The 24,422-nt window shown below is 39.0% G+C and overlaps 1 protein-coding gene and 1 long non-coding RNA gene across 2 annotated transcripts in view; both read right to left on the bottom strand.

The window, feature by feature from the left end:
* Positions 1-74: 74 nt before the first annotated feature.
* On the bottom strand, positions 75-2,535 carry LOC137920251 (uncharacterized). The gene is made up of 3 exons (XR_011106759.1): positions 2,374-2,535; positions 778-979; positions 75-663 (listed from the first exon to the last, which is right to left on the bottom strand). It is a non-coding gene; the product is annotated as an uncharacterized lncRNA (long non-coding RNA).
* A 921-nt stretch (positions 2,536-3,456) lies between these two features.
* Positions 3,457-24,422, bottom strand: part of LOC137920443 (regulator of G-protein signaling loco-like) — a 49,178-nt gene continuing 28,212 nt past the window's right edge. The window contains exons 2-8 of the mRNA XM_068763809.1: positions 12,879-12,971; positions 12,541-12,695; positions 10,820-11,006; positions 8,556-8,711; positions 7,724-7,894; positions 5,050-5,226; positions 3,457-3,759 (exon numbers count right to left, since the gene is read on the bottom strand). Coding sequence (XP_068619910.1) covers positions 3,457-3,759; positions 5,050-5,226; positions 7,724-7,894; positions 8,556-8,711; positions 10,820-11,006; positions 12,541-12,695; positions 12,879-12,971 — 1,242 coding nt within the window. The remainder of the gene's footprint in view (positions 3,760-5,049; positions 5,227-7,723; positions 7,895-8,555; positions 8,712-10,819; positions 11,007-12,540; positions 12,696-12,878; positions 12,972-24,422) is intronic.

Raw genomic sequence — 24,422 nt, 5'->3', positions numbered from 1 at the left:
ACATAATTCTTGTTGAGACAGCGATATTAAATATGAGCTTGGAAAGCGTGTCTAACAACAAGCCTTTGCTTTGCACTATGAGATTAACCAACATGATTCTTAAGTCTTTTAAATATATACTCTATAGTGTTAGAAATAAGATTCAATTTAATCTGAACACATGTAACTACTTTTTTAAATATAATAAATAGAATATTTCGAAACAAATGCCATATATATATGTTCTATTCATTATTCAAAATATACTTTGTGGCTTTATATTATTATGTAAATGACAATGACTTCGTATCTACGTTTCAATTTAAGTAAAATGCAACCGTAAACACGAAAGCTTAAGGCTTATTTTTGAGAAGCATTTATCACGGTCCATTTATTAGTGGACCTCATGGTCACTTTTAGTTGGGAAATGACATGACTTTCGTATCGCGATTGCAAGTAAAATGCAACCGTAATGCAAATGCATAGGGTATACTTTTGAGAAGCGTTATCACGTTCGATGTCCATTTGAAAGTGGACTTTATGTAGTTAGTGCTAGGGTTGCGTTTGGACTGCAGTCTCAGACGACGGTGGGCGCAGTGCGGTGCGCTGGCTTGGGCGGCAGAGGAGGCGGTGTCCTTGGGTTCTGTCTCTGCCTCTGTTTCTCGCGCAGGTTCTCGAGGAATTCTAATAATTACATAATTAAATTATTAAACAAATACTTGAAAACTCATATCAATATGGTTGAGACCTATCAGTTGTCTTGAATGAATGAATGAATACAAGGTAGAGAGTTCTCACCAGGTGGATGATGGTGTAATGGAGGCCCGGGCCTTAGCGCCGCACGGACCCTCCCCGCTTCCGCAGTCCCATTGGCGCTGCCGTTGCTCCCCGTGCTACTAACATTTCCGCTGCTCCCAGCGGCGCCGACGTTTACGCCCCCTGTAGTATTTACACCCCCAACACTGCTTCCGCACTCGCTGCGTGTTCGACTAGATACGCTCTGTGAAATTAAAATATATTTTGTTGATTATATTTATTGTAATAGCATCTTGTAAATGTAATGTTACCCGAATTCGTTCGAATCCGGCGATAAACATTGCACATCGACTTTTGGAAAGAGACAATCGTATACGCCCCATGGAGCCTGAATGGAAAATCCTCAAAAATGCCCGTGAAAGTGGTAAAAGGCGTCTACATTCAATTAGATTTAATATCTAAAAGTTCCTAGAGTTACTATACTTTTTCTAACCTTTATTTTATTATGATAATGTTATTCAAGTCAATGTATATGTTACATATTGTAATATATAAAATGTAATAAAAAAGGGTAAAGGTGAATCTGTTTGTAAAATGTTAATTCTTTATTTATTATTACACGAAAACAAATCAGGCGAATACGGTGGTTGCGGAACGATATCAGTCAAGTTTTTGGCGAAAATGTCGCAGTATGACATCGACCAATCCAGAATTGACGCGACAGACAAAACATCTTTCAAAATGGTCTAGGCTGATATTCCATCTTTTAACAGATACTTTTTTTTTCGGATAGGACACACACTGCTGCCCAAATGGCATTTGCAAATTACGCGGGTATGAAGTGGCAGGGTGATGAGTGCGCCTAGCCCAAGACCGCTTTTAAAGAAGCAAAGCTTGAGGGCTCCCGTGAGAGCTTCGGCTCGGTTACTGTTTTACCGAAATTTGGAAGCCGCCGAGCACTTATATCATGGTTGCACAGACTTATTAAGACTAGGGGTCACTCGGGCAAATCATAAACTGATGGCGGGCCGGCCGCCAGAAGTACAGGTTATTAATTTTTTTTGGTTTTTATCTGTAATAGAATTCAATATTTTTCGAATGTACGAGAGTTTTATTTTTGCTGTCGGCGGGCCACCAGTATTTGACCAGCGGGCCGCGGTCTGTGCATCCATGACTTAGGTCAATTCGGTGAATGTGTATCTTGGCAAATGTTATAAACAGTACTACCGACCTAGGAAAAAATTACATACCTTCCTAATGACTGGGAGTTTTAACCCTTTCTTTACCACTGTACGTTCCGTCGAAGTGACGCTACTGAACCGGGCAAGTGCACAAACTTTGCACACTTTGCACAAAGTGTGCACATTTCATGGCGGTAGGCTGATGTTCGAATTTTCTCATTTAAGTGTTAAATACTTAGAGATTTTATTGATACATTAATTAAAAATAGAAGTTAGAAAATAGAATAATTCTTAGTAATTTATTTGTCTGTGATAAATCTTAAAACAGGTATCTGTACGTAAGCCCACATTACAAGGTGGATGCCTAGTAACTCGGGCGCTGGTAGCGAAAGGGTTAAATGACAATTTCACCTTACTTTTTGATCACAGTAATATAGGTACTGCATATATAGCTTACCGTTTGTTCGTCGTCCTGCAGGCGTACTGCGAGGTCGGACAGGGAATCCGTGTCGTCATCCCGCTCCCGCACCTCCACGCCCCCTGCGACCTCCACGCCCCCCGTCACCTCTAAACCTTCAGCGCCATCGCATATCTCTACTATCTCTAACAGAGCACCATCCAGTTCCTACGAACAACATACATGGTATACATTAACACTTATTATATTTTTATTTAATTCATTTAAACTTTTCAATAATTTGAGACTCCTATTTCATAATGTTTTATATCAATGGCATCATGTTGCTATTTATAAGATGATAAAAAGTCATCTAATAACATTGCATGTATATACTATGGTTAAATGTAAATAAAGTTTGAAAAAAAAACTCAATTTTTTATAAAAATATGAAGGAACACTTTTCCCCTATAGTACTTATTTATGACCATCAAGTATCACTGATAAGCGCGTATTAATCTACGAAAAGCCTTAAAACTTGGGTTATAGTTTATTGATTGCTTTAATAAACATTCTTAATACAGCTGGTTATAACAATTCATTCCCAAGCTGTATGATCCTTTACAACGGTATTTTCTAACCTTATTTGTGTCATTAGCTTTTCTAAAATAATTTCGTCCTATGTAATATAAATATTTTTTATATGTAAGCGAAAGGGTTAAACTCGGGTAGAGTCCATTTTGCACTATTTCGTCCGAACTGCCCCTCTAAACAATAAAATGCCCTCCTATTCGGCATGGGTCCCATGTTGGCAATCACTGTTTTACAGCGTAGTATGTATGTTGCGTGAAACAACAGATAAACGAGACGGGTGCTAAGTTCTCTGTCTTTTTTCGTATATTAATTTTATTTTACCAAATGAAATGGCGAAGCTAGAGAAAGATAGAGAAAAATGGAAGGCTTTGGAGTAGGCTTTTACCCTGAGGGGGTCTATACAAATTTAATATAAATTGTTAAAACTATTATCTACAAATTTTAAGTTATTTTTATGGAATGAAATAAAGCTTTAACATTAATGTTTAACATAAATGTTCAATTAAAACTTCGTAATTAATATGAACAAATTAGATCCACTACTGAACGCTAGATGGCGCAAATATAAATAACGTCATCATCAGTATGTGTACGTACGTGCACAGGCGTGTCTGGATGCACGGGGCGGCCGCCGCGCAGCACGGCTCGCGGCGGCGCGGGCACGGTGGCGGCGGGTGCGTGGCGGCGCAGCACGGGGCGAAGCACGTGGCGCAGGGGGCGCGCGCCGCGGCAGCGCACTGCCAGAACACGCGCGCCTAGTGCCAGGCGGAGCACCGCGCGGCGCTCCACGCGAGCTTCGCGCCCCGCTAGCGCTGATGATGCGGCGCTCGCCTCCACCGCGCGCCACACGCCCTGTCCGAGTGACAACAACACGTTACAACGCAACACAGCTATCGGAGGACTGCATTTCCCGTGTCAAGCGACTTCACGTAAGTAACCTTGACGATATCGAAAAATAGCACGGCGTGAGGGAAGACCGCGTGGCGATCCCTGACCGGGAGATACCGCGGTCCCCCGTTTAGCGCAGAGGGCGACCACCGGGGGAGGGGGGGGGGTTAGTGGGTAGGAATCCCAAATACCCCTGTCCTCCCCCAGAGGCAGGGCATCTTGAATACCGGAAGTTTTCCCCCACCGAAACAAAAAAAAAACCTTGACGATATCGTCGGTTCATCTTATCCATAGGTTCCAGTGGACTTCCTGTAGCTATATTTCGAACACATTCCAAAAAAGATCAAAGTATGTAAACATTAGATATAACTATAGAAATTTGAATTACAGATGAGTTCCAACTAATTTTACAACATAGTCAATCGTACACCGGAACTTCATTGACCTCTAGGCATCTCTTCACGTATCTTCACGAATCGTTTTTGTGGTATAATCATACTGTTTCTAATACTCACAACTCATATGATTATTTTTGATACTTCTATTGGAAACCTATAGAGGAGGTCTAAGTCCCTGCCGTGCTGTGGACGTCCAGAATTTTAAGGCCACTGCTGCCATTTGTTTTGCGCGCTATGTGGACTGCCCTCTACTTTCGTTCATGTATGGATCTCTTTATTTCTAATTCAATAGGAGTGGAGACTGATACGAGAAATCAGTAGAGTGAAAGTAATTTGAGTTATGATGATAGTGCCCATGATGATGATGACGCTCCATGTTACTGGCCACTACTGTCACAATAATTTCAAGGTTCAATTATTTTTCAGAATTTTTTGAATTTGAACGCCAATTTAAATTCGTATGCTATGATTAATGCAGTTCCTTTCATTAAGATTAGATTCATATTATAATATACATATATGTGTGTGTGTGTGTGGAATGGAACGTAGAATAGGAACGTCAGATGGTGCAAGCGAGAGGCGTGTAAGAGAAAGGGAGACAGACGACGGTTGAACGACGAAAGAGCGTGCGCAGTTTAAGTTAGGAGTTCTTTTTAAAATAAATAATTGTGCCCCACGAAAGACTTAAACTCAATCCCTGCATCCCGATTACCTATGATATGCAATATAAACCATTTCAATTATACTCCTGTCCATCATTGTTGCAGCCACCAGGAAGTAAAGATCAAGGGTGGCAACTCAACGTAACTTGCTAAACATATATATAAGAATTAGAGTGAAATAGTGCTGTGTGTACCTGGTCATCGCGTAGCAGTACGTCGTAAGCCAGCACGGGCAGATTGCGCCGCTGCAGCAGCCGGTCCACCAGCCTTCGCACCGGCACCCCTTCCTCCACTCCCACCACCGACGTCGCTCCATCAGGTAACACCACACGGCATAGCGCGCTCGCGCCCTGCGCTCCTGACTTCACCACCTGCCAAATCATCACCGCAATTATAAACTTACACGTTTTATTAAAACTGCCAATAGATGGCGTTGGAATCGATTACTTGTAATTTTAAAACACGAGTAGCAAAAACAGTAATAAATAGGAACATATGATAAGTTAAACAGTGCAATATAAAAATGTGTATTAAAACTAATTGTAATAGAAATAAATTAAATATGTAAATACTAATATTAGAAAATAAGAGAAATAGAACTGTGATATATAGGTATATGGTGTAAAATTAACTAAAAAAGCAGTCATGTATATAAATTGTATAAAAACTGCAGTAACTGAGGATGGATGAAACGATATTAGAGCAGAAGAAAGAAATAGACGGAATTATAGAATGAAGAACAGAATGATAGAGATTGTGAAGAATGAAAGAAAAGTACGAAAATAATAAAAAGGAAGTGAAAAATTTAATAAAATAGTAGATCTAGGGAACAAGGATCTACTTTTTTTAATTTTTACGAAATAGGGGAGGAACGATTTTTTACTAAAACATGCAATAGATGGCGTTGTAATCAAATGCACAAATGTATGATTAGTCATACGTATAAAAGTTTTAAGGAGGTGAATATAGCTAGACATTCTGTTAATTTATATATACTACACCATATATAAACCTAGAAAACATAGGCAACTATAATAATATAGTAAAGAGATATTATTGTTTACTATCTGTCTCTGCAGATTAAGTACTACAACAACTTATTGGCCTGTTGAACTGCAATAGTTTCACAGTCACTTTATGGTAGGTGCATTAAAGCATTTTGCTAACAAATGATTTATTTGCTTGTACACCTATAATCACCTACCCTTTACAAAAACCGCTAAATATAAAATTTCCAATTTTTTTCAGATTAAAAGGAATTTTAAAGGAGGTTCTATTTTTCTGGAACTTCGTACTAAACGTATTGGAAATATATCTATATATCTTGGGAGTGTTATTTTTATAGTTATTGTTACGGGTTAAGCTATTATGTAACATATATGTTTACCGGTGTTTTATATATCTATATGTTAATTTTCTGGTATCTCTGATGTACATATATTTCATAATAAATGAATTGAGTTGTATATTAATATAATTCATGAATGAACAACCGCATCTGCTATATTATATGATGCATATATATTCAAGATCTAATTTACTTTACCTATCTTAAATAAACAGACACAGTTTCATATGTTTTTATTATATAGATAAGCGTTATTATCTGACGCAAGAACGCGTTTCCACCTTAAATTAATATGTGTGCTAATTAGATGCTTTTAGTTTCGTCTTTTTTAACCTTTTAAGTGCCATGAGGACCGCCGGCTACCTCACGATACCCAACAATAGGTGCCGTGAGGGCCGCCGGCTACCTCATAATTTTTCATCTATACATCTAAGGAATATTATTTTTTTTCCGACCTTCCGGTAATTATTAGCTTCATTAGGCACCTAGCAACTGGATCACGGGATGGTACACGATTTGAAGCATGTTTTAGAAGCGGTTACCATGGGCGCCAATGAGACCGCGGGCGGCCTCACTTTTTATATAAAATTTACATTAGAATATGTATATAGAAACCTTTCTTGGCATTGAATTCACAATTTATTCATATTTCAAAGCTGGCTTTGAAAACCTATGGTGTTTTCTGTGTTACAAAAGCGTGACCCGCCGGCGACCTCATGGCACACCGAGTACTCTGTTGCCTTTAAATGCCATGAAGGTCGCCGGCGGTCACAGTACATAATGATATACATAACGTGTTATATTCATTCATAGAATGTAAAGATCCTAAATTTTTACATAAGGAAAGCCTACACTTGATATTTCTATTTGGCACCTGGGGAAGTCATGGCCAAAACAGCTTGGCAGTTAGAAGGTTAAAGGCTGTACTTTTAATGCTATTCAAATGGTATTTGTAGATTCCTTTTTTAGTATATGCGAAGGCTTTTTTGTCAGCCTCGACAGCCAGGTCCAGATGCTCAGATACAAGAGTTTTTGTGAATGACTTGTTGATAGGTAAAGATCATCAGGTAAAGAGAGATCTTTTTTTTTTATATAATGGTCCCCGCTGTTGGTGACCTCTCGTTCCCCTATCTCGTGTAGGACAGGGACTTTTTAATTCTAGTAATTTATTCATTTTTTTTTATTATTATCATTCTTCTCTTTCATATATCATCTTATCTGTCGTACTGTTTCTTTCATTCTACAATTTTACCATTTAATTTCATTCCATTAGCCATAAATTCATTGTCAACCACTACATTCTAAGTTTCCTTACTATTTTATTTTGCAACATTATTTATTTTTACCTATTGCATTTATTACCACCTTCCTGCAGTAGCTGAGGAAGCATACTCTCTCCCCTTCGTCTTGCATGATGGCCGAGATATTCCTTTCTTCTATCTTTTTGCCCATCCGGCATTCGGAATCTGCGCGCAGTCTTCCGAACGCCGTACAGGGTAAAGAGAGATCAGTGTACTCACGTCTGCGAGCGTGGGCGGTTCCGTGCGCTCATTGCGCTCGGTGCGCTCAGGCTGCGAAGGCTGTTGGGGCGGTTGCGCGCGCTCGCGGGAGGCTCCGCGCAGCTTCCACGGCAGCAGCGACGCGCCGCCGCTTCGACGTCGCTCCGACGCGTTCGACGCTGACTTCTTTAACTGTGCGATAAATTTTCTATATACCTTATAGCATTACATATACGATACGAGAGACAGGTAAGACTCTGTGTTTGGCACTAATCGGTGTAACATAACTCCTGAAGATGCCCCGTGGAGAAGTGAAACACGTGTTGAGTGATTTAACGATGGTTGTAGTGTAATTCGCATTGTTTGCCGCATTTATCAGCAGGCTGGCGGGCGGTGCACTTTGTTGCACGACTACCACTGCATGTGCGGAAGTGGCTAAACATTGGTCCTTTTATTACTTAGGTAGGAAAAGCGCCTGAAATTTTTTAAACTCATACATTGCTGATATGACTCCGGCTTAGCCATGCCGTTCTTGCGCGAACTTCCTCATCAATTCGATCACTGACTACATCGACAGCTGATGTCAAGTCAACATAGTTCTTCACTACCAGAAGCAGATAAATTTGATCCCATCTTACTAATTGTGAACATCTAATTTTTTTGTCCCAATTCTCTCGCGAGGAATCTTGGTGGTACACCTAGACTACTTTGGCAACTGTTGGCTATGCGACTTTTTTCAAAACTATATTAAAGTAATAACTACTTTTATATAACTTATTTTATTATTATTGAGGCGTTCTTACAATACATAGTATATTAATACTGAATGTGGAACATGTATGACGACACAAACCTTAGTGGGCGTGGCGTCCTCAGCGCGCGGAGTGGGTGGGGCGTAAGGAGGGGGCAGGCCGCGTAGATCTGCGCGCGCGCACTCAGCGTGCACGCTGGAGCGTAAAAAGCGCGGGTAGCTGTCGAACTTCATCACGTTGAATATTTGCTTCTGAGCCTGTAAATTAAAACAATAATAGGTTAATATTGTTAAATGAAACAAGCTGTTAAGTGTGTGTGTATTTAGATTGTGTATAAAAGGTTTTTTTTTTTTTTTTGATGACCCCCGCTATTGGGGGCCTCTCGTACCCCTATCTGATTTTTGGGACAGGGACCTTTTTTACAATTATTTTTTCACAAAGTTTTTTATTTCCATAGTCATCTGTCATTCATCTTATTATCTTTTATTCTTTTCTCTCTATCATGTTATATTTCTTTTCTTTTATGCCCTTTTACTCTACTCTTCTTTCTTTCATCCTCTTATTTTGTTTTACAAATCTTATTTACTAGGTATGTTATCACAGTTGTTTACTTATAGTTATTATTTATTTTACTTCAGTCTTTTTTGTTTTCTTTTACCTAGTTTTGTTTTTTTGTATTGCTTGTGTTATTATTGTTTTGCAATACTTGAGGAATTCGTTCCTAGTTACACTTTCGCCTATCAGGGAGGCTATTAACTCCTCCCTGATTTGAACCCCGGACCGGCACTCGAAGCCGAACCGGTGTCCCCCGAATGCGGGACACCGGGCCACAAGGTGGATCACGGTCTGGTCCACGCCCGGTTCACAGAAGCACGAGGGGTCCTCCTTGAGCTTAAACCTATGAAGGTACTCAGAGAACCCCCCGTGCCCCGTGAAGAGCAGGGCCGAGACCGCGTCCACCTCGATGCTGCGGAGCACGCGGTAGGCTGAGACGGCGTCCGGGAAAAACATCCTCGTTACCGAAGCCGTCGTTCCTTCCACATACCTCCTGTTCCATTCGTCGAGCGACTCCAGTCTCAGTTGCCGCTTGACGAATGAAACAGGGCATCTCTCATACTCTGGTCGTCTTTTACTCTTCAGGGCCGCTTCCTTGGCCAGCTGGTCCGCCCTCTCCTTCCCCTCCATCCCCGCGTGCGCTTTCACCCAATACAACCTTACATCCTTCCCTTTTTCTCTCGCTTTCATTACGTTCTCCTTCACTCTTAACGCTAAGGGATGGAGGGTGTCCGATCTTGCGGTGTATAAAAGGTTGGACTAGCGCTTATTATACAGAGCACGTGTGTAATTAGTTAGGCTTTCATGACGGTTGAACCCGAATGTTTGAGCTAGAGTCTATGTGATGGAGGTCGTATGTAAAAGGTTTTTTTCTCTTACGCCTTCTGATTTCTACCGTCAAGTGGCTGAGACTTTTTACAATACAGAGTTAATAATTTTATCAGTTTGATTTTTGTTTACATTATTTCTTATTTCTTTTTCTAAACGATTCTAGGCTATTCTTTTATTTCATTAACATTATTATCTTGGTCTATTATTTCTTATTAATACATAAGTGTTGTAAGATATGGTAACGTGCATAAGGTACAGCTCGTGTGTGAGCGGTTGAGCTTCCGTCTAAGAGATTCGTTTCGTATATAATATATTTATCTAATGTTTAAAAGATTTAGCTTTCGTTAAGTTTTTATTTTATTAGGATCTATACTCCACAAACATTAGCATCCGTGCCTTCGTTTTTATATTTACGTTTAATACCTCCGAAATTTTTTTGGTCACGTCTTTACATGTTACTGTTTAGGACTTTTAAACTATTATATTACGATTTTTTTAAACCATTAGCGTCTTGTTTGCTTTCAACGACGCTTTAACAATGTTTAGTTTTTAATATTTCGTTTGGTGCGACCACTTCATCATCCCTACTCCATATTCTCAGGTTGTGCGCCAGTATCTGTGCGGCGGTTGCTTTATTCTTGACATCGATGAACCTTACGATCGCATCTTGAGTCTCGTCCGTGCAATACACGCACGAGTTCGTGTGACGTGATATTGCCACCACCGTATAGATGGACCCTGTTGTAAAGTCTTCAGCCCCTGAGCCTCGTGGATGGTAAGTGTCCTTCAACCTGTCTCTGTACTGTAAGCTTGGCTAATGTGAACTTGTTTATCAGCTTGGGTGTGAGTTAGGTTCAGGGTGTGTCTTCTGTTTTGAGAAATCCCATAGTACGGACGCCGACTCAGGGAGTGTGTAATGTGTTAATTATGAGAATAATAGGTGATGCATGTCTTAGGTTGCTGCAGAAAAGTTGGTGACCTGCAGGAATAGGTCATCGGGCGGTGGACGCAGGTGAGTACGAGCTGCGGCGGTGCGGCGGGCGCATGCATCTACATTGACCGGCTCTGGTGCGCCGTCTGCCAGGTGTCGCGCCCAGATGTCCGCAGCCAGCCGCTCACGCGCTGCCGACCCGCTTCTGCTGTACTGCTCGCACGACCACCAGAACCTGACCACACAAACCATCATAAAATATACACGATGATTTTTTAAAAATGATCTATTCATTCACCCCTTTAAAGTTTTTACACCTATAACCAATCATCCTGTAGCGGATAAATGGAAGTGCCCAAGAAGCGTTTGGGACATGCTCGGCTTTCAACTATAAAAATACTTCCTTCGTAAAATCCTACATATATTAAGAGTAAGGACCAAAAAAACTATGTAAAACATTCAATCATACACTAGGATTTATAAATAAGAAAATTTACAGAACACGGCGATAAATATTGCACATCGACTTTTGGAAAGGGACAATCGGCTAATTTCGGCTCTCTCTGTCCCACACTACCTATGTTATGTTTTGTCAGTCGATGTATTTCATGCGTCTGCGATAACGCTTACGAAGCCTAAATTAACAGATTGTCTCTTTCCAAATGTCGACGTGCAATATTTGTCGCCGGGTACGGTGGTCTAAATTAAATAAATTAAATAGATAAATTTTTTCGACGATGTATATTTATTTAGTAATATTTCATGTTTCCGTGTAAGGAATAAAACTTATTGTAACAAAAGATTGTATATGTCGGTATATACTTAATTTGTAGAGGCATAAACCAGTTCTTCATATTATAACTTCAGCCTCTATGTTGCCTATATATATATATATGTAAATTGATGTTTGTCTGTATGTCCTTCATAGAATCGTGAAATATGCATTTAATCATGTGATGATCTTTAGCAAAGTTGTTGTGCATGAACCCACGAAGGTTTCTAAGTCGGTGTGACCAATTTTCGAAAGATGGCGCCACTGTAATTTCTATAAATTTCATATATCACCGCAACAGTTCGTGCTAATTTGAATTGAAACGAAAACTGCAAACGAATGATGAACGTTTCGAGTTGTGGGTGACATGTTGAGTATATCCAGCTTTACGGCTGCTGTCGGTGGATCAATACAAACGATTCAAAGTTAAATATTAATAAGAATAACGTATCAATCATTGGCATCGTTTTGGATGATAGGTGTTCCATTAGCCACCACGACCCGGTAGACCCAGAGTAGAGTGGGTATGTCTAATGGAATCAGGCGTTACCTTGCGGAAGTCCATCCTAGGTAAGAAAAGGACCAATATTTAGCCACTTCCGCACATGCGGTGCCAAACACAGAGCGCACTCTGTTTGGCACTAATCGGTGTAACATATCTCCTGAAAATGCCCCGTGGAGGGGTGAAACACGTGTTGAGTGATTTGACGGTGGCAGTTGTGTAATTCGCATTGTTTTCCGCATACGCATTTATCAGCGGGCTGGCGGGCGGTGCACTTTGTTGCACGACTACCACTGCATGTGCGGAAGTGGTTAAATATTGGTCCTTTTCTTACTTCGGTATGTCTCTCCATTAGTTGGACCGACGACATAGTTGAGGTCGAAGGAAGTCACTGGATGTTGGCAGCGTCAAACCGTTCATCGAGGAGATGTTCAGGGAAAGCATATACCTTGACATGATGATAATGATAAATAATTATGACAGTGTAGTTAGTACCTTATGTTCTCCGCGGCGAACTCCTTGGCCAGGAAGTGCGCGAAGGCTGCAGCGCCAGCTGGGTCCGCCAGCAGCTGTTCCAGGCCCAACGACCAGCGCGCTACGCCGCCAGCAGCGCCCGCACCGGCAGCGTTCGTGGCACCCTCGCTCATTTGCTGCGAGCACACGTCGACGAGTTATTCAACCGAGTACATACCCATGACCTAATACAATTACTGTAGTTTTATTATTACACCGGAAAAGCTAATAACGTTCTACATCTATTGAATATAGTCGTACAAGCAGTTAGAATCCTTGTAGCATACTAAGTTAACACTCGTGTAAGATGTTTTGCTCACCTTATTGTAGATGTTGCGATGATCGTGGTGCCTGTAGGAGCTGCCGGCGCCGCTGCCCGTCGTCCAGCGACGAAACGGCGACGACTGCTCGCTCTGCAGGTACGAAAGATCACGTCAAGTTTCTTATTTTTACCATCACTAACTTAATACGTAGTTCATGACATATTTATAAAGACAAGCTTCTATTGTGATGGAAGGTCAATGTTTGTCCACAGGCAGAGCGTAAAATTCGTAATATGGCGTAAAATTCATAATGTTTTGGATTAATTAAACTGAACTATTTTTTCACTTTTAGAGGTCCGACGCGATTTTCACAAATATCCCATCGAGCGTTGTAAGGCTCACGATTTCTTGGTACCGCAGACTTTTTTATGGCCCCCCTTATTGGGAGCCTCTCGTACCCCCTATCTGGTGTGGGACAGGGACTTTTTGTTTACATTTATTTGATTTTTTCACATTTTCTTTTTCTTTCTCTTCTTTCATACTTCATATTATCTTCCATTCATTTCTTTCTTTCCACAATTCCACTGTCTTTCCCTTTCGCTCTGTAACCGCAGACGTTACGACCGTGTATAATCCGAGTAACGTTTACGGGCAATATCAGCGGCCGCTTTGTACTGAGATACCGTCGCCGATATCGTGGGAGAGACGAACAGTTAGCGGTAACAGTTTGTGAAGATCGTCATGCTGCGAGGTATTATGAACGAAATAGCACGGCAACAACTGTTATCGAAACATCTAGAAGACGAAAATAATTTCGCGCGAAGAAATTTTATTTTCATCGTTCATTAAAAAAGTTCAAAATTGAACGCCCAATAATAGCAGTAATTACGATCTTTTAAAGCGATCAATAAAAACCAGATTAAGTTTCTCGAAAGTTCTCAACGGATCAGAAAATCCTGTGGTGAATGTTTTTTGTGATTCGGTGTTTGGCACTAATCGATGTAACATTACTCCTGAAGATGTCCCGTGGAGGGGTGAAACACGTGTTGAGTGATTTAACGGTGGCAGTTGTGTAATTCGAATTGTTTTCTGCATGCGAATTTATCAGCAGGCTGGCGGGCGGTGCACTTTATTGCACGACTACTGTCATATAGCGGAAGTAGCTATATATTAGTCCTTTTCATACTTAGGATGGACTAGGTAACGTCTGATTCCATTAAATATGAATGTTTCTCTATTATAATTTCCTTACCTACCAAAAAATTCTAATTATACCAATTGCTTCTCATGTTTCTTTATTTCGTCTTCATGAACCGAAACGATTTTTAACAATGAACACAACGGCGTTTATCAAAAACAATATAATTAGAATATACCATGCATTTAATATTTTTAATTTAAGACTCTATAACTAAGTTTTGACATAAAAAAATAGTTCATACACAGAAAAATAGGAACCACCGTCCTGTAGGTTCATTGGAAATATATATAAAAGCTTTAAAAACGTGAATGTACTCACTTGCTGTCAGTTAATGTTTAGTAAACCCTGTCCCACATCCCACAAGGGGGCGATTTGATTGTATAGGATGACAATTCGAAAGTGGACTTCAACACGAGTTTTACTCCTTAATATAAAAGTTATTTAAGAAAACGACTAATATTTAGCCACTTCCGCACATGCAGTGGTAGTCGTGCAACAAAGTGCACCGCCCGCCAGCCCGCTGATAAATGCGTATGCGCCAAACAATGCGAATTATACAACTGCCACGGGGCATCTTCAAGAGTTATGTTACACCGATTAGTGCCAAACACAGAGTGAACTCTAAAAGTTATTTATTTTTATTAAATTTTCTTTTCTTTACACACTATTATGTTACATAGGGGTGGCGTAAGAATTTTCTAAAAGATAAGTTGAGGCATGGCACAAATATGGGCGGAATATACTGCTCTATACTGTTTACACAATAAAAAATACCAAAAAAAAGTTCGCCATTTCTTTATAAATAATTTCAACTACGTATCACAACAATCACCCTGTATATGTTATTGAATAATTGCGGTCGTTTATGTAAGAGGAATCATTTCGCGAATATCCAAACGAAACAATCGAGGTCGCCAAATTAAAGAAACCTAAACACACCCACTCGCCTCATTTCCACATCTATACCAAGGACTTCCCATTTAAATATTAAAAATTATTACGAAGATATAAAAACACGAGGATTCACAGCTGTGATATTAGAACGGAAAACAATTTTATACATAACGACGTGTTGAATAGAAAATAGGTTTTCCGAAATCATTTTCCGCAGGCCTACCACCACAGCTCTATTCCTCAGTCCTTTAATATATATATTTTTTCTTTATATATCAACCTTTAAATATATACTTGCATAGGCTGTGTGTATAATCGACAAAAATTTAAATTTGTACAATGTTAGACGAACCTAATGTATATTACTTTTTTCTAGTAGCGTTACAAATTAGATTATCTATATAATTTTCAATTTCAATTTAATAGTATCAGTTTTTTTTTAAAACAAATCGGATTCCACAACTAGGACTTATTAAGCGACGTCGCTCAGACTAGTTCCCTTCACATTCACCGTATACGTATCGAATGTAAACACGACGCAATTAATTAACTATGTAGTTTAAATCTAATCAAGTGGTTTAGGTAACGGTTCTAGATACTTCGCTAATGTAACCACAATACAGATATAGCATACAATGAGAATAAACGATGGTGTTACACGCATATGAAATCAGCAAAGGCTATAAGCTAACAATTTTTTACGTTAAACTTTCTTGTAACAAAAATGTACTTTCTTGTAACAAAAATGAACTATCTTGTAACAAAAATGAACTTTCTTGTAACAAAAATGTACTTTCTTGTAACAAAAATAAACTATCTTGTAACAAAATGTCATTTTCTTGTAACAAAGACAACCTTGCTATGCTTTTTCAATGTTCCATAATATTAATATCTCCTATATAACTGAAGAATGTATATGAATTAAATTTGTAACGTTTTTAATAGTTATAGCCACGGGTGGTGTTCAGGCCTAGGGGGCGCCAGGGTTTCATTGCACACGGGCGCTATACGAGCTAGAGCCGCTTCTGATTATATGTGTAATTCGAAAATATCTCTGACATAATTTTACAGTTAAATATGAACCAATTCCGCGGAACATTTTGTTTCAATTTCATTAACATGATTCATTGTTTGTTTGAAATAGTTCTCGTGAATCGTATTTATAAACACTTTACAAACAATTTCAAGTCAAAACTTGACGACACATTTTTGATAATGAATGTATTGAACGCATTGTTTATTATCCCACCATTTTCCCGTTACACGACGTCGAATGGTTTGATTGCGTGCAAACTATTTGTCAGCGTTCGGTTCTTGTGAAGCTGGGAGTGTTAGTACATTAAATATATCCTTAATTCAAAGTTTAAAGTATATTTAAATTGTTTCAGATAGTATTCATACTATAAGTAGATAATAAAATAAACACTTTGCTCCACGAACAATCTTCTTAAATGCTCGCCCCATAGTACTGACTTCACTGCCTCCTCCTTCCCAATACAATCTATTCTTTGCAAGTCGCTCCCCCTCGATATAAGGATGATCAGGAGTCGTTGCGCAAAGCGAAGGTTCGACGGCTGTTGCTTGACAAGCTGACGGAATCTTCACGATTGGGTTTTATTTTAATTATATTTATATCATTGGCATTGTCCTATAGATACTCACTACTTGGTATATGACCTCCTTTAAAATATCTATGGAGAATAGCGATCGCAGTGTGGTATGCTGGTACGCAGAAGATGCTGCCGCACATCCTCTGAAAACTTGTTTTCATGCAGTGGCAATCCTATATAATTAATGCACAAAGTGTGAATTATATAAAGAATGAATCCAGGGAAGTAAGAAAAGGACCAATATTTAGCCACTTCCGCACATGCTGTGGTAGTCGTGCAATGAAATGCACCGCCCGCCAGCCAGCTGATAAATGCGTATGCGGCAAACAATGCGAATCACACAACCGCCACCACCAAATTACTCAATACGTGTTTCACCCCTCCACGGGGCATCTTCAGGAGTTATGTTACACCGATTAGTGCCAAACACAGAGTGTATCCAGGGACTCGAACTTGCAACCTATAAAAGCAGGTCCGAGTTCTCTACCACTGGGATGACACTGTTCGTAATCCGCTTGTTCGTCGCCTGTTGCCGCGTTGCATGCGAAAAGCATCAACATTATTTATTCACGCTACAGAAATAATTAATTTTAAACCAAAAACCATGAAAATGTTTACTTTTGAAATGGCTTTCTCATTTATATCGTTTTCTTTTTCATTATTAATATCTAAAAAATTATGTCATCTCGGCTAGTTGCAAATATTCCTAAGCTTGTCATAAGCACCGTCTTCCAAAAGAAGGAAGGCCAACTACATGAGTCGTCACACGGACTAAAGACGCTTATGCAAGAGGTCCACAATAAAGAAGAAAACTTCAACACGGAGAGCTATAGAAGTAGCCAATAAAATAACAATAGCTACGGAACAGAGCTGCTCTTCCAACACCACCCGGAGTGACGAAGAAATAGTATACCCGAGTCACCCAGACGAGCCACATTACATCCAAGTGATACATGATAAGAGGCAGAAAAAGAAGTGGGAGGAAGGAAGGGGAAGAAGGAAAAGAACTCGCGGATATCCAATGCCAGAGCCCTTTGACCGTCTAAGTTGTAAGCACCACAAAGCTAACAGCTACGACATCTATCAGAAACTATAGAAGGAGGTTATATGAACTTGTAAAAAGATAAACACTATATATTTGACGCAAAAGTGAATCTATTTAATTAAAGTTAAACTACTTATATATAAAATAAAAATAAATACTAACAAACTAGAGAAAATTGTAATTGAATTTCATAAGTTTAGTTATTTCAATTGGCAAGGCACCGTTCAAACTGAATCATTGTAAATTGCGGTTAAAATCACAAGACAAAACAGTTTAAACCCTCCAACTGGAAGTTCTACCTTCCGTTTACCAGCTCATGGACTTATCTCTAGAACCTCAAAGCCTCTGTTCTTCGCTATATGACCTGGGTAAATATGATATTAAATATTCACCTCAAATTGAAACTGGCCCATGCCGTACAACCATCTTGTCATTTGAAACACCGAGATATATTTCACTACACTTATTTGCATGAATATAACACAAATGCGTCTACACATAAACGCATGCCGAACTGAATTGAATCTATCAAAAACGTAACACGAACTACACAGTTATACTTTGGTAACACAGATATTCAAAATGAATCACACATTGACATATTTAACTTATTACACATGCAAGTGTTGCAATTTTAAAAAAATATTTAATTTTAACTCGATGTGTGTGTGTTTAAAGATGTCACAGGCCGTCTAACAGCGGAGATAGACGGGTGACAACAGCTCAGCGCGGCGGCCCGTTCGAGACTGACTCAGGTGACCACGTGGAGGAAGGGCCGCACGGGACTGTCCGACGGTAGAATTGTTGAATTGCAATAACAATGGCGAGCGGAGAGAGGAGTGACACGCAATTTCCTGTGACATGCGGTCCAAGTCATAAGCTGACGCGTTAAGTGTGCTCACAATTTTCATTTCCATCTAAACTCTTGCTAAAAACAATAACTATAATCTTGAAATATAGCGAATCACCACCACTTTATACAGGTGATTGAAAATACGTGTAAAAGCATTTAAACTTTTAACTGATGCTGTGCTGAACTGTGCTTATATATACGTTTCACACCTGTATTAATAATCAGATATCGGGCCAAGAAAAGTTTTTCGCGAAATCTTTCGTAATCGAAAAAAAATGATTCATAACATGTAAGTTTCGATTTATGTTTATTTTGATAAAATTTATGAAAATTTAACAAAAATATTAGCGACGTAACTCCAAGAATTGCTCATTGGAAGTGGCAGTAGGGGGGAGGGCATATCGCTGATATAATTTAGGTAGAGGGAAGTTTAGATGCGGGCAACGCAAGGCCGGGTCGTGGCGATTTAAAGTAGGGGGACTAAGCCTTGCTATGGGAGTTTATCAGTTGCAAAGATGAAAATATGCTGTGATATAAAAAGAACTAACTGCGATCTATGTAGATGAGGGAATGGAGGCAATTTGTGGAAGAGAAGGAATGTTTGAAAAGATATACTATGTAGGAGAAAAGGAAAGGGTATAAGAAATTTCGAAGGAAAGAAGCCTGCCTTACAAATAGTATAGAGGAACGAGAGGCCCCGAAATCGGCACAAATAAACGTTAAAAAATAATTACGATAATATTGCTTTATTCACCGAAAACACAATATTTAATTCAAATTTTAGATTTAACAACGCATGTCTGAAACACGTTCAGGAAAATTTCAAACAGATAATGTCAATAGCATCCTATGTAACGCCTGCTGTACATTTGCCAGTTGTTTGTTATAGACGTTCGTGGAATCAATCAGCGCGGCACAGTCAAACAAGGAAAGCCAGCAAATTGATATGTACTTGATTATAATTTGTATTTATTAAATATTGTTTCACGTATATACAATTAATAGAATACACACACATACATATGTCTATACATATATATTTGTACACACAACACACGCCTATATATATATATATATATATATATATATATATATATACGTAATTGCTGTTGAATGTTCCGGTGGAGGTAAATTGTGAAGTTAAAATGTAAATAAAATTATTCCCTTATTAATTATCGATTCTCAAATAATTATTATCATTATTATTATGGAGATTTAAAAGAAGAAAAAAGATTTTATGAAATAAAACTACAAAAATATTTGGTACACACACACACACACACACACATACATATATATATATATATATATATATGTATATACACACTCATACACACACAGAGATACTTCTGCGGATACCCCGTGAAGGGGTGAAACACGTGTTGAGTAAATTAACGGTGGTAGTTGTGTTTCGCATTGTTTACCGCATGCGCATTTATCAGCGGGCGGTGCACTTCATTGCACGACTACGGCTGCATAGCGGAAGTAGCTATATATTAGTCCCTTTCTTAATTAAATTTGGACCGCTTCATGATGATGAAGCGGTCCAAATTTATAATAATTTTTTTATAATGAGATATATCCATCATAATAACAGCTGATAGATGCTACTACGAGACATACACCCTTTTCCTCCCATTAAATCGCCGCAATCTTAAATTGGCCGCATCTAGCAACTAACTTGCTCGCAACTTTAACAAGACCAAATAAATAGTTAAAATTATTTTCTTTGTCTTTTAAAGCGACTAAAACTACAAGACAAGGACACTAAGGATTTTACAGGTGAGTCGTTGTTACGTTTTAAATATATTTTTTTTATATTTTTGTATTAACTTGTACCACACACTCAGTGCAGTGGGTACTCGCTATCGCTCTCTAATCATGACAAATCATGTTGGCCGTAGTCCAATTAGGTGCAGTTTTGAATGGCAGCACCCTCGTCACAAAGGACCCTTTCAATTGTGCTCCCGCGCATCCATGTAGGGGCGTTGGGCCGCAGGCGACGGACGCGCGTCATCGTCGTTCGCCATTTGCGACCGTATTGCTGCGATGCAAATTTTTTATTCACTATTTATATGGCCGTTTGACGTAATGCGGTCACGTAGTCCATCCGTGTATAACAGAGTTGTCAATAGGACCAAGATTCTATTTCTGACATTTTCTATTTCATTTACACATGTGTATAACTTTAAAAAGTAGAGTGGGAAAGTCACTCACGTCGGCGTATTTAAGTTCGTGGGAAATAGCTGGATGCTGGCAGCAAGGCCGGTCAACATGTAGTTCTTAGGGAAAACGTCTATGCCTTGCTGTAGGCGTAAAAAAATAAAAATAAAATGGGTGAATGTATTTGCGTGCAAAAACATTTAACGCTTTTACACTTATTTTCAATCATCCCCTAATAAAGTGATCATTCTGAAATATTCAACATTAATTTATATCTTCTTTTGGAATGCGACAAAGCAATAACTCTTGTCAGGCTAAAGTCTGCATGAACAGATAATAAACGATAATTAACTATAATATTTCATCATTTATTCGTATGTCCTCAAGATGGGGCACAGAGCGTCCACAGTACGTCGCCATCCCGAGCGGTCTTGAGCCTCGCGCTTTACTTCGCTCCACGTCATTCCAACTGCCTTCACTTCTGCAGTGATCATCCGCCAGGTTTGCTTTGGGCGGCCATGTCTTCACTTCCACGCTTCCTCGATATGTGATCAGAGTACCTTCGGAGCGTGTGGCCTATCCAGTTCCACTTGCGGCGTTTGATCTGCTAGTCGATCGTCATTTTAGCGCAGCGTTTCCAGATATCTACGTTGGAGACTTTCTCAGGCCAGTATATACCGTGAATACGTCGAAGACAGTTGTTAACGAAGACTTGGAGCAGACGCGAGATATCTTTGGTGAACTTCCACGTCTCGCAGCATATAAAATTTTAATACGAATTCTAAAAACTTTTTAAACAGTGTTAAAACTTTTTAAAGCATCTTTAAATCTTTTACACCTATAATCAATTATTATGTATAATAAATTATCTGTATTGCGAGTGAGAACAGACAGCACTGACCCCGGGTCATGAATCATATCTGTCGCTGTGCCTTATCACCGGCGACAGGTTATTTGTCCAGCGGCCGTTATTTACGACCATTATGTTTGATTACGATTAATACCGGACTATGTTCTTGACCTACATTAATATTTGTCCTCTTGTGCATCTCATTTATTGTGTTAAGAACAATATTAATTTGTTTTATAACAACAACGACAAGTATTTAAAGATTATTTATTTATAAGTAAGAAAAGGACCAATATTTAGCCACTTCCGCACATGAAGTGGTAGTCATGCAACAAATGCACCGCTCGCCAGCCCGCTGATAAATGCGTATGCGGCAAACAATGCGAATCACACAACCGCCATCGCCAAATTACTCAACACGTGTTTCACCCCTCCGCGGGGCCTCTTCAGGAGTTATGTTACACCGATTAGTGAAACACAGAGTCACCCTATTTCTTTATATCCTAATACTAAAAATAATTCAATAATTTATATTGTCATATACTTTGTTGTTCAGGCCGGTGTCGACAGATGGCGCTAGATGTCCCCGCATAAACATAAAGGAGAACCGCGCGGTAGAATTGAAAGATAAAATGTCTTCGGAGGAAGGGATCACACCTTTCTCCGGAAACCGACTAAGTAACAATTAGCTAATACAATACGTCAGGTGAAGCGTCTGACGTAGATTATTTTTAAACGGTTTTATTTAGTTCGACCCGTACGGAATTTGTTTATTTATTTGGGTCAAAATTAGAAATTGAAAATTAAGCACCTTCCCGTAGTCAGATTGATCTGAAATTTGGTACACACATTTAATTTAGATGACAATACTATATAATAAAATCAATAACATTATAAATCTAAGATGGCCGCCGATACAAAATGGCGGATTACGTATTTTTCCTTAACCCTCTCAATATGGGTATCAAATGAAAGGGCTACACTAGTAAAACACGATGATTATGTCAAAATTTAAAATTCAAGATGGAAGCCGTTCCAATATGGCGGACTAGGTTCATATTTTTCCACAACCACCACAATATAGGTATCAAATAACACCGTTTAAAAACCGTACATTTAACTTCAAAGTTTTTTAAATGCATTTATTTTAGTTTATTAGCTAGCGGATTTCGGATCCGCGAGTCTTGAGTGCAATGAAGCTGTAAAAGCCAAAACGGCTAACAGCGCGCATCAACATTCGAATATAGCCAGAATTGACATTGCAAGCGCTGCTCCCACTACACCAGCTCGACACAATATAACCACCAAACACTGCAACAGCGTGGGCGATCCGAGGAAGAATCTAGATCCTCCTTCAGATTACCTAGTGGTCAACGCTGCTGACCCAAGACGTATATTACGACGTAAGTTATATTAAGTAATATCAGTTATATTTGTTAACCTAAACTATATTATCTTTATGTACATCTTTTACAAAGGTTCTTAATACCGTAATAATATTATTATTTTTTATCTACGACGGTCTGAAAGAGACCGATGTTTAAAAAATAGAAATGTAAATAAATTCACAACGATCACACTTCACACGTCTACATGAGTAGAGCTGTGTTCTATCTGCGAATAGCATCGTGCTATTGCCAGTAATTTTTTTTTAATATTTTCACGGACTTTTCCGCTTCTACTCGACTCTGTAAAAGCCTCCAGGCTAACAGCAACGACTTCTACAGAAACACAATAGTATAATCTACATTAATAAAGAAAACCCGACTACGACACCACATAATTATTCATTTTAATATTACTTAATATTAACCCTTTGCAGTTATATTATTTCTATACGTTTGTTTTTTTATAAATGTTTCTAAAGTATTTGTAAAGTGCTCCCCGAATAAGAAACTAATTAGCTCAAGCGAAAAAGGTATCGAGTACAAAGGGTTAAAGAACCCTTTAAAAATAACTTTTGTTCTGATATTAATAAAATCAACCCAATTTTCAGGCGACCGTAGGGACTTTTTACGTTTACTGGATTTGAAGTGTAGCATTAAATCACACACACACACACGCACGCACACACACACACACACTCTCTTTCACACACACTCTCTCTCACACACACACACAAAAACGCGCGCGCACGCACGCACGCACGCACGCACACACACACACACACACACATATATATATATATATATATCGTCGCAAGCTACAGACGGCCATTGCAAGGAAATCTATAGGGGGTTTATCATAATCGTCACACTATTGTATATTAAATGCACAAGTCCCTACCGCTAGGCTACCACCTATGTATATATATGTGTGTGTGTATGTGTATAATGATAGTACATAAAACATTTGACGACACTTATACGACACGACATAAACATTTGTAATGTTTCACTTATATGAACAAAAAACTTACAACGCAAGACATCTTGGCCAGGAACCTGTCGACGGTGATGGTTGGCATGGTGGTTACTTCACTGCACTATGATCTTCACAAACCAGATATATTCTATACGAGGTATACTGGGAACCAACTATCGTAAACGATATATGGAAGCTACCTAATAAATCCATCTAATCATTATAATGATCTTACTAAATATACTAGATATGTACATGTTTAATGGAATCAGGTGTTATCTTGGTCCATCTTAAGTAAGAAAAAGACCAATATTTAGCCACTTTTAGTGCACTCTGTGTTTGGCACTAATCGGTGTAACATAACTCCTGAAGATGCCCCGTGGAGAGGTGAAACACGTGTTGAGTGAATTAACGGTGGCGGTTGTGTAATTAGCATTGTTTGCCGCATACGCATTTATCGGCGGGCTGGCGGGCGGTGCACTTTGTTGCACGACTACCACTGCATGTGCGGAAGTGGCTAAAAATTGGTCTTTTTCTTACATATGTACATGTATATATACATATTTTTGTATATATGTATGTGTGTATAATAATATATGTATGTACACTCTAAACTACCCT

The sequence above is a fragment of the Battus philenor genome, unplaced genomic scaffold, assembly GCF_028537555.1.
Source record: "Battus philenor isolate CCGP_79_NKW_IND1 unplaced genomic scaffold, ilBatPhil1.0.hap1 SCAF_18, whole genome shotgun sequence".
Classification (NCBI taxonomy): Eukaryota; Metazoa; Arthropoda; class Insecta; order Lepidoptera; family Papilionidae; genus Battus; species Battus philenor.
This window is presented reverse-complemented; position numbering and strand designations above follow the sequence as displayed.